The sequence below is a fragment of the Rhineura floridana genome, chromosome 1 (genome assembly GCF_030035675.1).
Source record: "Rhineura floridana isolate rRhiFlo1 chromosome 1, rRhiFlo1.hap2, whole genome shotgun sequence".
Classification (NCBI taxonomy): Eukaryota; Metazoa; Chordata; class Lepidosauria; order Squamata; family Rhineuridae; genus Rhineura; species Rhineura floridana.
Window position 1 is genome coordinate 109903287 of NC_084480.1, and position 18350 is coordinate 109921636.

General features: G+C 39.8%; 1 protein-coding gene across 5 annotated transcripts in view; it reads right to left on the bottom strand.

The window, feature by feature from the left end:
• Positions 1 to 257: 257 nt before the first annotated feature.
• SPATA6L (spermatogenesis associated 6 like) overlaps positions 258 to 18350 on the bottom strand; it is a 41034-nt gene continuing 22941 nt past the window's right edge. For all 5 annotated transcript variants that reach the window (XM_061629249.1, XM_061629257.1, XM_061629238.1 and 2 more), the window contains 5 exons: positions 15161 to 15204; positions 8568 to 8737; positions 3634 to 3727; positions 1357 to 1472; positions 258 to 402 (listed from right to left, as the gene is read on the bottom strand). In XM_061629249.1, coding sequence (XP_061485233.1) covers positions 1386 to 1472; positions 3634 to 3727; positions 8568 to 8737; positions 15161 to 15204 — 395 coding nt within the window. In that variant the 3' untranslated portion in view covers positions 258 to 402; positions 1357 to 1385. The remainder of the gene's footprint in view (positions 403 to 1356; positions 1473 to 3633; positions 3728 to 8567; positions 8738 to 15160; positions 15205 to 18350) is intronic.

Consider the following 18350-nt stretch of genomic DNA (forward strand, 5'->3'; position numbering starts at 1 on the left):
AAAATTTCTTTTCCTACACCTTTATAAAATTCAAAATGGCACTCCTGATTGTGAATAACCCCATTTACTTCAAAACTACTTACACTAAGCACAGTCTGAAGCCTTAGTAGTGCACAGCCCTTAGTGGTAAAATAATTCCAAGTAGATTTTTCACAGAAAATACTTTCAGCAGCAAATGGACAGCACCATCAACATTATTATGACAACAATCCTAAATGAAATACATTCGTACTCCTTTTGAAAATGTATAAACTCTTTAATCAGCACTACAATAGACTTGTTTTCAAATCAATTTAGACAAAACACCACACAGAAAATAAACCATCCATCAGTTGGTTCTAGAACAAAAATCTTGTCAGCAACGGGTCTTCAGGTTGATATTCCAAGGCCACTGCATTCTATCTGCAAAAACAGATGTTACGTTATCTATTACCCCAGAATGGAAAAAAGGGATAGAATTATCTAGAGAAACCCCACTTCAACAAACCTGTAAGTCCTTTTTGTTTTGTTTTGTTTTGTTTTGTTTGCAAGGGGCCTGTAACTTTATCATTCTGAATGCTTCTTCACTGATAAAGATCATAGGCTATGCTTCACCATATTATTTTTAAAAAAGCATATTCTAGATGAACGGTTTTCAATTTTCCAGTTTCAGGGAACACTGTCAACACTCACTTGCAGAGGAACCTTTGCACATCTACTGAAGAATAACCGTGTATTACAACAGATTCTGGGGCATGTGTCCATTCAGTTAGCATAGGGTGCTATCCAGGCCTTTTTATTTATTTTCAGCGCGTAATAAATTTTATGTGCTGTTTTTTGGCTACACAAGGGCCCCTAAGATAGTTTACAAAGCAATAAATTATAAAACAATTAAAACCAAAAGCACAAAAAGCAAACCTCAATAGATCAAACAACATTAAAAGCTCACTCTGACCAATATATACTGGGATCCTTCATTAACAAAGCGAGGCTGGACATAGACTGAATGACAAAGGGTTTGAGTTGGTTGGACTCTGGCCCTTCCAAAATACATTCAAATGTCATGACATCAATATTGTCAGTCTGGGTTCTTTAATGAAAGACAGAACATGAGGGACAATGTCATCTTCACAACAGGTGGTCTAGAGAATGAGACAGATCCCGGCAACTCTCCAAGGATTCATGACATCACTGTGATCATTCTCATCCTGCTTGGCCAATATTTGCATGAGAATTGCATCTTTTCGGGGCCTAAACAGTTTATCTTATAGATGTGTGCTAAATTGTATTTAACTTTCCAAGTTCTTTTTTAACTGCCGGAAACATACCAGTCCAAAAAATCAAAAGAGAAAGAAGAGGAGGCATTAAGCAGCATACCTTGCCAATGACAGCTACGAGTGGTATCTTTATTCCATTGAATCACACTGTGGGAAACTCCTCAAAGAGATGGACCTTCTTTCAAGGACATCATCAATTTCAAAATCAGTGGCTCCCTGCAAAATACTTGTCCCATTAACTTGGATTGTTCATCATCATCAGCACTACTAAATGTGCCTGTCTAAAAACAAATATATCAGCTGTTCTAGGAGAATTAAAACAGCTTATCACTACACCTTCAGGAATAACTGGTGTATGACACTGTCCTCTGTATCTCTGTCGGTCAGTGTACCTTTCTATTACAATTCACTAGAGGAATGTATCATTTTAGAGAGACAACAGCAAGTAATGTCAGTTTGGGTTAACACACATGGATCTGTGTCACCATCAGAGGGCTTTTGAAACTAGAGAGTGAAAGTAGTTTCTGATTTAAACGAACCATAACATTGAGATCATGGAAGAAGAGATAAATGCCTACAAAAAATTATAAGCAGAAAAGGGCTTTTCAGAAGCAGGGATGGAGAACTTCCCATCCACAAGCTGGATATGGACCACAACCTGATTTCATCAGGCCTTTGGGTGCCCTCAGTCACCAGCTGTTCAGCAAGAAATACCTGTGAGGAAATACGGTTTTAATGTTCTGCAACGTGTGCAATTACAATTCCTTCCTCTGCAGGGAGATCAAAGCAGAGGGAGAAATGTTTCAGTAAAAAGGTATTTTCCTTGCAATATGCAAGAAGTGTCTACTTTGCAAATGCATGCATGCAATTTTCAGGATGTACTTGCATTCTGAAGTCTGAGGCTTTGAACAGCTACAAGTCAGGTGAACATTGATCTTATTCACATTCTTCTGCTAGGATTACAGAATTATCTTTGTCTTTTGCACAGTTAGGAAAAATAAAGGGTGTTAGTTTTTTGTGGTTTTTTACAAATATTGTATGTTTGTAATGAACATCTATAGAGAAAATGGAAAGTGAAACCTGAGCGGGTACTAAGAATTAAATATGTTCTGTTTCCATGCTACATTAGGAAACAGAGGTAGGAAGCATGAGTGAGAGAAAGAGAGTTCATTGCATGTAAATATGGCCCATATAATGTTCACTATAACAACTTTGTACCAGGGTAATGTGGTCCTCAACCTGAAAAAAGGTCCCCCACCCCTGAATTAAAGGGTTAAATAGTAAGCTATTCAATTAAATGGAAGGAAGAATCTAGCAGATTCATAACCCACAAGCTACAGTATGTGAATCATCCAAAAGTGAGGAGTTGATCTCTGTGACATCAAAATCAGCCTGAGTAGGCAAAAGTGTCACAACCTCTTTAGCTGCCATAGGCTTAGCTGTTCTGATGTCACAGAGGGGCGGGGTTGTACTGGGCTAGACAGCTTGGCAGATAGATGTTATATTGTCCAAAGCAGATGTTCAGTATCTAGTTCTTCACTCACCTGTGCAATGAATATTGCAATTTTCCTTATATCATTCAACATTCAAATGTGGGCAAGGACTAAACTTGTCGTTTTCCCCATGGAACTGGTATCCAAACACACTGTCAAGAAGGTGCCATAGTCAAAACCTGCAGGATCAGCCCCCATCCACTTGGTTGGGTCATATAAATGCTACCATATCAGGAGCCGTTTATAGAAAAACAGCTGCCACATGACTAGAGGAATATTTGAAGGGACAAGTGATCCAGTGAGTTTTCTTCCCCCCATTTCAACAACCAATGAAATGTAGTAGGGGTGGAGAGATGTAGAATGCGATGATGTCATGTCACAAAGTAAGTTGCAGTACATATAGAGACAGTAGGAAACAAGATGTGTGACTGCCACTTTTAATGGCAACGACATTATCTAGAATAATATCTACAGCAACTAGAGCAACTTCAGTTAAATCTAAACCTCAACTCCTCTCAGTTGAGTATTTATTGAAATATCTTGGTTTAACAGAGATGGATAAATTAACAGAAGTAATACATAAGGGGAACGAAACTCAACAAACAATTAAGGTTGCTGAAAAAATGATGTTTTATAGCAAAGGTGACTAGCATGTGGCCCTCCAGATGTTGTAGGGTGACAACTCCCATAATCTCTGACCATTAGCCATGCTGGCTGGGGAGGATAAGAGCCGGAGTCCAACAACATCTGGAGGGGCCTAGGCCAGCCAACTCTGTTTTACAGATTATTGGAATATGTATCATGACCATATAAGGCTTTACAGAACTTTATTTTTGTAACTGGGGTGGGAGAAAATAATAGTTCTTCAAGCTTATCATACTTACAATGGATAGTCTTTGCTTGGCCTCGTCTGAGGTTAGGAGATTCTTTACTCTCTCATTAATCTCTTCCCAGCTTGAATTGGGGCTGGAATATATCCTGAAAAATGTCAGTGGACTCAAGTCACTTGATACTCATTATTTTGATTTCTTTACAGATAGTTCCATTGGGTAATAAAAGCAATGTCAAATAATGGCTATATTTGCATGTCACACTAAATCATGACTGAACAGGACATGAACAAACTGGAATGAGCCTGGGATTCTGATGATCACAAATGGTGATCAGTTGAAAGCCAACATCAAACCATAATGCTGGTTTGCTTAAAACAGCCATAACTACTGTAAGGCATGACCTCTAGTTCAGACACAACAACAAGTTGAGTTTAAGGGAAACTGAAAGCAAATGCTTCTGGTTTTCCCATTAAGCTGAATTCATTACAAATATATTTATATTTCTATATCAGATTCCACAGAGCATAAGAACATAACGATGCAATAACCGTCTTGCTTATTAACCCAAAGGCATGTAGGTGACAGTTCCATTTCCTGTATCAACCAGCCAGGTGCCTCTGGAAGCCCACAAAGAAGACATGAATGAGAGGGATCACAGCTCAGTGGAAGAGCCCATGCAGAGTGCAGAGTGTTCCAGGCTCAACCCCAGTTAGGAATCGCCAGTTAGGAAATGACGGGAAAGGCCTCTGTCTGATATCCTAGAGCAGATTAGGCAATACTGGGCTGACTTCGTATAAAGCATCTTCCTAAAGTGATGGTGATCCCAATGCTGAATCCTAGAACCTGGTGTTCAGAGATACATTGTCTCTGAAGTTCCATTTAGCTATCATGATTAATCACTATTACTAGACCTATCATTTGTGAATTTGTCTATTTCTTTTTCAAAGTCCTCTAAACTAGTTTAAAGCCAAATTCTATTACATATTAATAAATCTGAATTTGAATCCAGACTATGGGCTGCATTCAATGTAGCGCTAAGGAGATCATTCTACCAGTGCAAGCATTTCTGATTGCCCGACAGAACAATCTCCCATGTTCTCTCCCCCGCACACTGTTCTGAGGTTTCCCCACCCTTCGGAGCAGATTTCAGGAGGGCATGCAGCACGTATGGAGGGAGAGGAAAGGGGAAGTGCTTGTGCTGGCTTCTGCTAGTGCAACAATTTAGTTGAATACAACCCTGACTATGCACAAATTCCCTCTTTGTTATCTTTTTGGCGCCTTGAAGACTTTCCTCTTTCAACAAACCTTTTAAATTGAGACCTATCCCAGTCTGCGTCTGTGTTGGATTTGCTTTTTAATGTTTTTTTTTTTTTTAATTTTTTAACCCTTTTAAAAAATATGTCTTTAAAGCTTTAAAAATGTTTTTAAAGTTGTTTTGTTTTAATGTATTTTAAAGTCTGTTTTTATGATGATTTAAAATGTTTTTAGTGCTTTTGTTTGCCGCTCTGAGCTCCTGCTGGGAGGAAGGGCGGGATATAAATCAATCAATCAAACAAACAAACAAACAATGGTTTTAATACTGAGCAAAATTGAAGCCAAAACCTGCGTTTACTTATTAGTGGTATTTTTCTAAACTTTGAATTAACTGATGGTATTAAACCAAACAATGCATTAATATTTATTATTAATAGTAGGGCCACCTACTCCCATACAAACGTGCCCGATCATTTAGATCTCTGTCAGAGGCCCTTCTTCAGGAGCTGACACATTCAGTAGTGAAGTAGGTGGCAATGGGGTCTTTCCTGTGGTGGCATCCTGGCTATGGAATTCCCTCCCCACAGATATCCATTGGGCATCAGTTTCTAGAAAGTTGGACTTACTGTGAAGTGTTCTTCTGATCCCTGAGTAGAGCAGAAAGCAATAGATTCTCTTCTCTTCTGGAAAAAGTTAACCCTTTACTGTCTGCTCCGCTCTCCTACTGACTGAGAAGAAAATGAATCTCTTTGCCTGTGCTTTCACTAAACTCCCAATTATCTGTATCTGATTTCAGATTGCTTTTTTGCCATTTAAAACTGTAGTAAGTTTGCTTTATATTTGTATTTTGGATAAATTGTTTTTATGATGCTTTTACATTTGTTAATTGTTTTTATGATGCTTTTACATTTGTTTTAATTTAGAAGTTGTCTTGGGAATTCTTTGTAAGGTAATGTACAAATTCGCTAAAATAATTACATATGATTCAAGGTCACAGTATTCATTTATTATTAATTTATTTCTTATGCTGATATCCTGCCTTTCCTCCAAGTGCTCAAGGCAGTGTACGTGGTTCTGCCCCTTCTAGCTTATCTTCACAACAACCTTTGTCAGCTAGTTCAGGCTGATAGTAAAGTGAATTTCATGGCACAAGTGGAGATTTGAACCAGGGTCTCCTCAGTCCCAATTCAACTCTATCACTACTACACCACACTGGTTCCCACCCACTTCCATCCCCCAGTATTATGAAAAAACTCTGTGAACCTCATTTACAGCTGCAAAATTTGGCAGACAAAGAATTGTTTTAACCTCCAACCTCCATGTTCTGCAAGTTAGGACCAAGAGATACCAACAAAAAAAATCCTCTTCTTGCTATTAGTCAGCAAATGGCATGGTGCTGCCAAGTGCTGATTATGAACCCAAAGCACCTCTCTGACAAAACAATGGCAAAGAGATCCAAATATGTGGAATTCTCTCAGAACTTTTTGGCTATTTTTATACTACAAGGTCAGGATTATTTATGGGATCTGCCTAGAACGGAGCTCTTCATCTCGACTGATTGACATTATTGCATCGCATTCTGTAGTCAGCCTGAGAAAGCAGCAGAGGACTGTCTTGTCATGACTGACTTGTCACGAGAAAGAAACTCTGGCCATTAATAAACCTCCAAGAGATCCCCATCAAGCCTCATATACAGTGATGAGTATGTAAAAGGCACATTAGCATCTTCTGAATTTAATCATTCTCACTCAGCTGATTCTCTAAAAAAAAATATTCTATCTTCTACCAAAAACAACCCTCTCAAGATGGCTCACAAAATATTTTGAAAAAGTTTCACAAATTTAAAAAATTACAATACAAATTTGTAAAGCCAACAAATTAGTCTTTTTAAAAAAAACAAACAAATCAAATCAAATACTGCCAAAAGGCCTTAGTAAATAAAAAATTGTATTTTTGTTAATATTGTGTAAATAATGTGGACACCTGCGAAATGAAGGTGAGAGAATGTTCCTGTTTATACAGGAAAAGGTATTGCTTCAGGATGGCCTGGAACAGGTTGTACAGGGTTTTAAAGGCCCATACAGCAGAGCAGGTCCCTAAGGATGTGACATGCGAGCAATCTGTGAGATGAAGTCAAGAACTTCAGGGCAGACTTCAAAAACAACCCCCTATATAATGCACTGGAGTAATCTAACTTGAATGATACCAAAGCATGGATAAATGTAGCAAGAATGTCAAGAAGAATAGCTGCTGATTGGTGAAAGGTGTCTGGAGCAGTGAAGGACACTTCAGTGATCATTTGAAGAGCTGGATCCAGAAGCACTCCAAAGCTGGAGACCTGATATTTCAGGGACAGTGCAATCCCATCCAAAGCAAACCGAATATCAACTCTCTGATCAACTTTCCAGCCCTCCACACATCAATATTTTGCAGTGGGAGCAACAGCTACAGCTGCTCCCTAAACCTTCACCCTGTCTTCACAGATCTTTTTCCAATTTATCCAGTACTAGAGAGGGAAGCATTGGCCCAGCTGTTGTGATGATAGTTGGTAACATTGCCAGACAGTACTGTGCCAATTGCTAGCTCTGTTGCCAAGGAAACAGGAATGGCCCTCACCCCTTGCTTGAGCCCATGGAAGTGTGCGCTCATTACCCCTCCAATGGCCAATAGTTGCCACTGTACCACTTAACATTGGTGAGGGAGCACCTGCCTGTCACCAGAACAACTGACCCAATCTCTCTTTCCTCCCTGCTTCATAAGAACATAAGAAGAGCCCTGTTGGATCAGACCAAAGCCCCATCTAGTCCAGCATCCTATTCTCCCAGCAGCCAACTAGATACCTATGGGAAGCCTGCAAACAGGACGCAAGTGCAATAGCACTCAGTCACTGGTATTCAGAGGCCTACTGTCTCCAATACTGGAGACAGTACACGGTTTCCATGGTAGTAGCCACTGATAACTTTATCCTCCATGGATTTGTCTTAATCCCTTTTAATGTCATCTGGAAAGAAGAGCTATAGAGACTGTACGGCGTTCATCTTTCTTGGCCTGGCAATGAAGCTTGGCTAGTGGATCTCCAAGCTGAGATGCAAAATTGGTTGTAGCTGTACTGAGGTTTGGCAATGAATTGGGCAGCTATGCTTCCTACCTCTTGTGGCAGGGGAGGGCACTGGGCAGGATCCACAGCTTATGAGGGGACCCTCATAAGGGTCTTGGGCAGAGCACAGTAAGGCCTCAGCCCTAGCTTGGGGATCCATAAGCCACACACCGAGGTTGCTATTGGCCCTAAACCATGATGGGCCTTTTCTCTGGCAATTTTTTCTTGGGCACCCAGCAGATGAGCTGGGGTGGAGATATTGGGCTGCCCAATGAACAGATCATTGCCCCACGCTGCACCAAACCCCAATGCACTGTAATCAAACTTGAGTTCATATTTAACCCATACTCTGTCTGTGATTGTCATTGCTTCTACACACCGGTATCTCTCTGCCTGGTGCATAATACCCTTTTTGAGGTGTAACAACTGAACAGAGTAGTCCAAATGTGGTCTCACCATAGATTTAGTGGTATTATAATACTAGCAGCCCTGTGGGGCTTTTAGGTGATCCTGGTGATGGCAAACAAGAGAAGCAGCATCAGCCACTGCTACAGAAGGACAGCACTTTTGAGGGCAGGGGGGATCTAGGTATGCTGACACTGGAGCTGGCACTTAATTATCTAGGAATGGTAACCTGTGTTGAGGAGATGCCCATCTCCCACCAGGGCTTGGTGACCGGTAATGCGTTGGGGAGGGAAATGAAGCTTTGTGGCAAAAAGCTGGAGAGTAATTGGCAGGTTCCCTTGTTTCAAGTGATGATGGATCATGATCTGAAGAGTATTGCTCATCTGGCTCTCTGATCACCTGTGGAGAAAGGAAGAACCAGTAGTTAGAATAAGGACATTGAAGGAGAAAAGGAAGAACACCTGTACTCAATGTCTATGAAGGGAGGGGACTCCAGGGACTCCTGCGGGGGGGGGCATATTTCCAGGCAAGAAGGTGAGGGTAGGGATATTTTCTTGCACTTTGCACATACACCACACATTTTCCAGAACAAGCATTAGCTTCCCAAAGTCCAAGTCTACAACACCTATACATACCAACACTCTGTGTCCCTCCCCGATCATCACCATCAGTAGCCAGTCTTAGCATATGGAGCAGGAGACAGCTCACATGAAAGAAGACATTCTCTAAAAATAAACTGCACCAAGGTTGGGTAGGGCTTCAAAAAGAAATCTAGCACTTTTAGTTGCACTTTCAGTTGTGCTCAGAAAACAGATTGGGAGCCACAGCAGGTTACTCAATACAGATGCTCACTAATGCTAGCAGCTTCCACATTTTGAACTAAGTGAAAATTTCCAAACAGTCTTTAAAGGCAGCCCCATGAAATGTTACAGAGGTCTGACATGGATATTAACAAGTCACATGTCAAGGTAGCCAGGTTTCTTAGGAATGGTCAGAACTTGAACTTCAACCTGCATTGGTGAAAAAAACTCTTGGGCTATGGCGATCAGGGTCCAGGGCTGATAATAGGTCTAGAGGCACCACCAAACTACGAACTTGATCCTTCAAGGGGATCCCATCCAGAACAAGAGTATCACCATCTTTCAGCTCAATCGGACCTCCCCCAACCCTGCCATCACTATCTTGGTCTTGCACAAATTCATCTTCAGTTTGTTCTCCTTCATCCAATCCATCACTGACCCTACACACCTGCTTAGGGCATGTGCCTCACCTTGTTCAGCCAAAAAGGAGGACAGAGTTGAATGAAAGCATCTTAACTAGGGTTACCAGATCTCCAGTTTTCACCCAGAGACTCCAGTTTTTGGGGGTCCTCTTCAGGTGAGTCACCTTAATCTCTGGACTCTTAGCTTGCATTTTTTTAAAAAATACGTTTCTAGGTGGTCTGGTTCAAAAGATGTATGCCAAAATGTCAGCCCCCCCCGCAAATTCTGTTAGTACTGGCTGCTCTAATCCCTGCCCTTTCAAGGTTTTTAGCGAATAAGTGAAGTCAGGGTTGTGATTGACAAGATTTGTTGACCCAGAAGCAATACCTAAATCTCATTTTAAGTCCTGAGAACAGTTTCCTTTTCCCGCTTGCCTCACATCAGGAATTCAGTAAATATATAACTTTCAGCAGCATAAAGAGTACTTTCTCTGTACAGGATTGGGACTTGCTTCTGAGTAAACATGCATAGGATTGCACTACAACAGAAGATCACAGCAGGATCTTGATGGGCATACACAGTAAACAATTTTAGTTATAATTATAAAATAAAACTGTACATGCAGAGGTTTTTTAAATTACCTGCAAAAATGGGATATTATACATTTTATCTTTCAAATAATTTTTGAACAGAAGTTTTAAAAAGTATACATGCTGTAGTATTATACTTTTCTAATTAAGGAGTCAAAGAAGTTTAAATTTCACTGGACTGTTGAAGAGGGCAGTTTATTTGTTTTATTCATAACCTGTTTTGAAAACCTTCCCAATATGAAGCTCACAAGAAATAAAGCCATTTAAAATCCAATAACCATAAAAAATATATAAAACAGTTGCAAAACAGCTTAAAGTGGCATGATTATGAATTTTGGACTGAGTGAGTGAAGTTCTTTATCACTGAATTGCAGTCCTGTGCATGCTTCCCTATCTGAGTAAGCCCCATTCAATACATTGGGACTTCTGAGTAAACACGCATAGGATTGCACTATAAATATCTTTACAGGTTGTGTAAATAATAAACATCTCTGACTTGCCTATATAAATATTTCTTCATACTATGTCTTGATATGTATCTGATTTCACACTATGGTTGTAAATTATTATTTACAAATGATTATTTCTTCTATATTTTAAGTGTGCCCTTCTTCCTTGGGGTGGTCATGGTGCCCCTCTGTTGTTTTGACCCTGGGGGGCAGATTAGGCTGAGAGATGGTGCGTAGCCCATGGTCACCCATTCAACTTTGTAGCTTATTTCCATTTTAAAATTTAATTAAAATGATTTATATGCAGGGAAAGTATATGAAGTACTGCAGATCCACATAATACATTTAAAACACATCCAACTCACATTTAAAGTGTATGACCTCCCCAAGAATCCTGGGAAGTGTAGTTTCCTCCTCACAGTTATAGTTCTCACCACCCTTAACAAAAGGCAGTTCCCATGATGATTAACGTGCTTCAAATGTGTGCTGAATGTGCTTTAAATGCATGGTGTGGATCTGCCCTAGGTATGCTGTGCATTCATTAGTGAACTGAAAAGAACAATTTTAAAAGATACTTTTTTAAACAGGGGAAGAGTTGTAGCTCAGTGGTAAGGCACATGCTTTGCACGCAAAGGTCCAACTCCAATCTCTGGAAAAGACTATTGCCTGGAATCCTGAAGAATCAATGCTAGTCCATGTCATCAGTACTGAGCTAGATAGTACCAAATGGCCTGTGTCTGTATAAGGCAGATTCTTTTGTTCCTAAAAATGGGAAGAGACTCCATGGCCACAGTGACTCCAAAATTTATTTATGTATTTTATTTACAACATTTATATACTGCTTTACATCCATGGAAGCAACAACAGTGGTTCCATGTAGTCAGCTCAACCTCCTTAAACGCACTGATGATGCACCTCATTATTTGCATAATGGTTCGTTCCTTGCCCATCATGGTAAAAGAGAATTCACATACTGTGAAGTGTGACTTCAATTGCTGTTGTTCCCAATCTACTGCCTTTGAAGGTAGGCCAAACCATGTGCATTTTCTCTCTGTCAATTATTACTCACTGGAATTGGGTTGGCTGTCAAAGTGAGTTTATAGCAGCCCACAGGGTAGGCAGGAAAGAGTAGAGAATCTTCTTAACTCTTACTCACTTCTCAAACCTCTCAAGGTCAAGTCTGTAAAGAAGTTTGGAGCAGCCATGTTAAAAGGCAGGCAGGGCATTCCAGGCAGGGGGTTGTCATCCCTGCTTTGATATGGATATCGTTGCAGAGGATCCCTAGTCAAGCCTTACCAATAGCACAATCCTAACCATATCTACGCAGAAGTAAGTCCTGTTGAGTTCTATAGGGCTTAGTCAGTGTGTTTAGAATTGTAGCCTTCAGGGGCATCCATCTTTACTCCTGAGTGCTCCCATCTAACATCTCCAGAACACTAGGCTTTCTTCCTACAATGGCCTTCTGGTGACTGACCTGGCCTGAGAGCACTTAAACCCTTCTTGCCAGAAGCAAGCATCCTAGATTAAATGTTCCTTACTCTCTAAGCAGGTGAAAAGGAATGGTCCCATCCCATGATCTGGAAACACGCTCATTTAGCTAAGATTTCTATCATAATTTCCAATAAGAGAAATTTTCTGTTTGAGTGGTATGCTCCGAGCAACTGTGGTTAATGATTAATGTATTATGCTTAATGACATCACCAGGGTCCCACCCCCTATGACATCACTAGGGCCCTGCCCCTGAAATCTTAGGGTTTGGGTGCTTCTGACCTGGCAATCCTAATCTCAACCCATTCTCTGGATACCATTTTCTAAGGGTTTCACTGAGAAGTTACACATCATGTAGATATTTTTTAAAAATCATACTGTGGCACCCCACAGGATAAATCAAATGGGGTGGAGTAGTAGTCTACCAACACCACTACCTGATATCTACGGAATTACAATCTTATTTATCAGAGGACACTGGTAATAGCTCTTGTACTTCCATATTACAGAAAAAGGGATACTAACAATAAAAACAAGGGAAGATTAAGTAAACACACAGCAGCAGTATTACTAACAATATTAGTAAGAGCAGGAAGCAGCACATTATAACAAATAGATCATGCGGTTCCATCCACTATCAAACAAATGGCCCCAACCTACATACAGCTTGTATTTATGCAACAGATTTCCCCAGGCATAAATAAAACTAGCTAATATGACCAACTTTGCTATCTCACCTCAAATTAAATCAATTTGTAATTTGAGGGCGATATGATAGATTTCTAATTTGAGGCAATAGTGGCATATTAAAGTAAGCTGAATGTATCTGCATCTTCAGTGTATCTAGTTATTCCCATTCACCAGGTATGCATAAAATCAACATGTACTTTCTCCATATCACCAACACTTAACCCATTGTTTTAATTTTATCTCTCTTATTTAACCTTTTTAGTGTCAAATATCATTGGCACAATTCTTTGCAATGATCTTCCTTAACATATATACAAGTGGAGGCTGCTGAAGCAAATATAAATATAGATTTCCACATCGTCTCAGAAAAATGGTTGAGCCAACGTTTTCCATTTCATTTTAAACTTTATAGATTTAATTTTTCAAGCAAGTGTCCAGAACCCATGGCTACCACAAATTATTACAAACGTATTAACTACAGCCCCAATAAATATACAGGACAAAAAGAGAGGGACATAATGTTCTGCTTTTTAATCAGTTAAGCATGTTTTATGAAGCCTGTACTCATGTATATTCTCTCTATTTCAAGTACTCATGCATGTTTTTGCATTTGAAGAGACCTATAATGCCTCCAGTCAAGCTTCTAAGTAATTTTTTTCTTTATAAACTGCCTTTACATTTCTCTGTTCTTGCCCTCAACTGTATACCAGTCTTTAATAATAATAATAATAATAATAATAAAATTTTATTTGTGAGTCACCTATCTGGCCGAATTAACGGCCACTCTAGGCGATGTACAGTGACACAACAGAATACAATATATAGATCAAAACAATAATCAATAATTAATCTAAAACCAATTTTCCAATCAATAACATCATAAAAGCTAATCCACCCCAGAAATCTTGTAGGCCTGCCTGAATAGCCAGGTCTTCAAGGCCCGGCAGAAGCCCATCAGGGAGGGGGCATGTCAAAGTTCAAAAGGAAGGGAATTCCAGAGTGTGGGGGCCACAATCGAAAATGCCCTCTCGATTGTGGCCCCCACCCTCTGGAATACTCTCAATGTAATATGAATTAGTTGTAAATAGCACAAATGAGGAATGAATTTTTAGCTTAGCATAGAACACTCTGCTATCAGGAAAGAAGCAACTGACAAAGTTAACTGTATCACAAAACGTGGTACGCAAAACAAAACCGGACAAAATCACATACCAAAGCCTGAGATGCTCAGTCTCCTCGGAACTAGAAAGAACAGTGCTCAGCCAGGCACCTGTAAGCAGAACCTTTGTCCAGAATACCCCAAGAACAAGCACACTACCGATCACTGGGGTTACAAGACTCACATTTCTCTGACCATGTGCTGACAGCCTGCGGTCAAGGTAACAAAGAGTGTGGAAGGAGGCTTGAGCAATTTACCCCCTGATGGCTGGATAAGAGCATGGGCAGCAGACAGCATCTTGGGGGCAAGATGGGGCAAGAACTCTATACCCACCTGGAGTCTCACAATGCATCTGATGCCACAGCCTAACTTCATTTTCTTCATCACTCTCAACTGCTAGATGGGACATCTAACAGTCCGAGCACCTATCTCTGGTAACTATGTCCCTGCAGAGTGTGTGTTATTGTGCGTTTTCTGAACTGTATTCAGTAAATGAGGTACTTTTTAACCTTACCTTTTCCCCCCTATTGGGGCTAGGCTTTAGGCACAACAAGAGCATCCAAGTTCCTTCCTTCCCTGTCCTCTTGGTTGGGTAACTCCAGTTTCCATGCCCTTCCCTCCCACCATACTATGAAATTTCAGGCTCTTTGAATTTGGGAAAACAATTAAATAGCACAAAGCAAGTATATGCAAGTATGATTCTTTTGTATAATTCATTACGAACACATAATTCAGGTTTTCTTTGTGCAGAATCTGAATTAGGAGCACAGCACAAAATAATAAAAACACGCATTACATTTCCCCTTGTTCTGATTTCAACAAGAAATTGCACTGACAGTTTTCTTGATTCTGACAAGTTTTAAAGCTCTTAAGACCTTTGTGAATAAGAAGTAATACCATGAGAAAATATGATGGAACTGGATCTTAGATGAGATTGGATCATAGAAAGCCAGTGTAAGAAGGTGGGCAGCCTGATGAAATAATTCCAAACATCCTTCATAGTGAAAAACAGTTCAGAGGTATTGGACTGGCTTGTATCTGAACTAATTTTATACACCTTTTATGGCAGAGTAAAGGATGCTTTGCGGAAAGTTATGCAAACCATGTCCCTTTACCAGCCACTGACAAACCTGTCCTCCTAACCTCAAACACTACCATGGGAAACAACCAGTATTATTAATGTCATATACTTCACCCATTAACTTAACTAGCAATGATTTTCCAGACACCACTTCTTAAATTACCTTAGCTGCTGGACAGGCTGCTTTCCAACTATCAAACGATAATGCTGCAAGAAATTTAAAAAAAGAATCCATTCAAAAGATTTAAAATAATGCTTAGATTGCATATATCACATATGGAAAGAGGACTGATAAAAGATGACATGATCATTTCATATGAATGGTTATACACATTCCTTCATAAGAATGGTTATAGCCAGGCCTATGTTCTGCAATATTTTGTATCCAAAATTGACAACCTTCTCTTGGTACCTAGAATTTCAGCAGTAGCGCTATGCTGTGTATGCTACCAGTAAAGAAGAGCCCTGCTGGATCAGGCCAAAAGGCCCATCTAATTCAGTGTCCTGTTCTCACAGTGGCCAAACAGATATGGGAAGCCTGCAAGCAAGACCAGAATGCAACAGCACTTTCCTCACATGTATTATACAGGGCTGTCCCATAGAATACAGCTGAAAGAAAATCTTCCAGTTCCTGGGCAGGTCTCAGGTGCAAAACCCTGTAAACTGAAGATGGAGCCTAGAGCAGTTCTGGGGATTTACCCACACGCTGAAGCCCAGCCGTTTTGGCAGGTTCAACAGGTGAAATCCAGCAGTTTGGGGCAGGTCCATGTTCGGCACAAAACCCTTCTATTTACCTAAGGCATTCAGATTTTTATAAAATGCCCTGGGCTCTGCTCTTTGCTGGCATTTGGCCCAACAGCCAAAAACCAAACCACTGAAGCCAAGTTGTTTTTTCTGGCCTGTTCGAAAACCCTATGTAGTACGCAGGGTTTGTGTTGAGATCAATACAGTTAATATTAATGTATGAAACACTTCCACCAGGGTTTTGTTCTGTTCTGTATTTTCTACACTCTGGGCACAGAACTGTAGTGCTTTAAGGAAGAAGGGAGGACGTCCGAAAAGGGCTGCACTCATTTCCCTCCATCAGCACTTTATGCTAAACTTGGCAACAGCAGAGACTGGTGGCTCCAATGTCAGTAGGGCAATGAATTCACTCTGGGTTTTAGCGCAAACTTTCAAAGAGCTGTCCAAGGTGCTGAATCTAGTTTGGGAATAGGTTTCAGCAACTTGGACAGCTCCTTGAAAGTTCACGCTAAACCCCAGAGAGGATTGACTGACATTGGAGTCACCAGTCTCTATTGCTTGGCAAGTAAAAACAGATCCATAAATAACTTTCACACAATTAATAGCTTTCAGTAGGTTGCTAGACTTCAGTCTGAAATTATGCAGGCAAATATTTTAACATATAATTTAATAGCTGGTTAAGTATCATTTTTATTATAGAATTTATTTATTTAAATATTTATAAACCACACTTCCATATAAGATATCAGAACACAATATACAGACTAAGACACAGAATCTTGTTATTCAAAAAATGCATAAGCTACCAATGACAATTTCTACCAGAACAGAGAACATCTCTATAGTACAAATTTATATTTATGCTAGTTTAACTGTTTTATTTTCCCCACAAAGAATCCTGGAAATTGTACTTTGATGAGAGTACTGTTCTTATAAGCAGAAGACATGCAAGCTGGAGATCTCTAGACCCTGGACCTGAATTATAAACCCCAGGGTGGTTAGGAAAAAGTAATTATTATTAAACCAGTTTAAATCTGTGGCATAAATATGCCTTCTGGATGCAAAAACTGAAATCCATTCAGCTCTCCAGCTTCAGTTCTTACAATACCTATGGGCCTTTCCAAAGAATGAAAAAAAAAACACCCTCACGATTTTATTTTTAGTGCTTTAATAATGCTTGCACTGATCCAGCGCCAACAACATTACAGTTAATGCCTACATGATGCATGGCTGCAGGGAAAATAGCTGTGCTGAAGAGAGCCTAAACGCAGCTTTTTCGTTCTTTCAGTACACCATGGGAGAGATGTACTCTCCAGCGCAAGAGCAGAGATGGAGAGAGCAAAAGTAAATAGAGGGAAAAAAGAGGTGGCAGATGGTGGGGGGATTGGGGGGAGTCAAGAAGCTTGTCAAATAGGAAAGCATTGCTGTACAGGAAAGAGCAGCCTTGCATGTGTTTGACGCTACTGTGTTTTGTTTTAAGGGCTACCTGAACTTTATTCCACTGAAGAGGTTTATAAATACATTCAACAAATAAACTTTTTACATGCTCACAAACTGTCACAAGCAAGGGGATGAAAAGTTTATTTCGTGGGCATCATCCAACAAGTGCCTACAACATTCATGCAACCGCATTTTGCATGGCATTCAGAATTATCGGAGGGGTCCCACTGGTGACAATGGGGAGAGGTAAACTGCATTTCCTGAGGGTAAAATATTGTGGTTTGAGAATGTAGTATCCCTGCATTAGACTCATTAGCTTGGAGAAAGATGTCTGGTTCTTCTCCATGACTATGTAACAGCTGCATATTTATTATCTGGAAAGACCATTTAATTTCCAGAAAGTAAAGAGCCCTGTTTGCCTTTTGCATTCTTTTCTAAAATGTTTTAAGTTAGCTTAACATATTAAGCATCTTGCAATACGAGTTGCAGAGGGCCTGTCTGTTTTGCCTCTGTATGACTTATAGGCAACAGAAAAGTCTTTAAGAATGTCCAAAAACAAAACTTCATTTATTTATTTATTTTATTTATTATCTGATTTATATCCCGCCCTTCCTCCCAGCAAGAGCCCAGGGTGGCAAACAAAAGCACTAAAAATACTTTAAGACATAAGAAAAACAGACTTTAAAATACATTAAAACAAAACATCTTTAAAAACATTTTTTAAAAGCTTTGAAGACATCTTAAAAAAGGTTAAAAACATATTGTTTAAAAAAAGGCTTAAAAACATCTTAAAAAGCATTTCCAACACAGACACAGACTGGGATAAGGTCTCAACTTAAAAGGCTTGTTGAAAGAGGAAGGTCTTCAATAGGCGCCGATTAGATAACAGAGATGGCGTCTGTCTAATATTTAAGGGCATATTTAAGGGAATAGTGAGCATTCTTCCAAACATGAACAGCATTATAAGCAGTGAGGATTTGCACCATGTGCCATGCTTCATCCCCCCACTTCTCAGCACACTGATTAATTCATCAGTACAACTGCTGATACCAAACAGGAACAGTAAAAATGAGATGTACTGCCTTGTCTCCATGTACGCTGCTATCCTTTCGGCGCCAGGCTAAAACCTTCCTATTCTCCCAGGCATTTTAATATATTTCTATGTATTT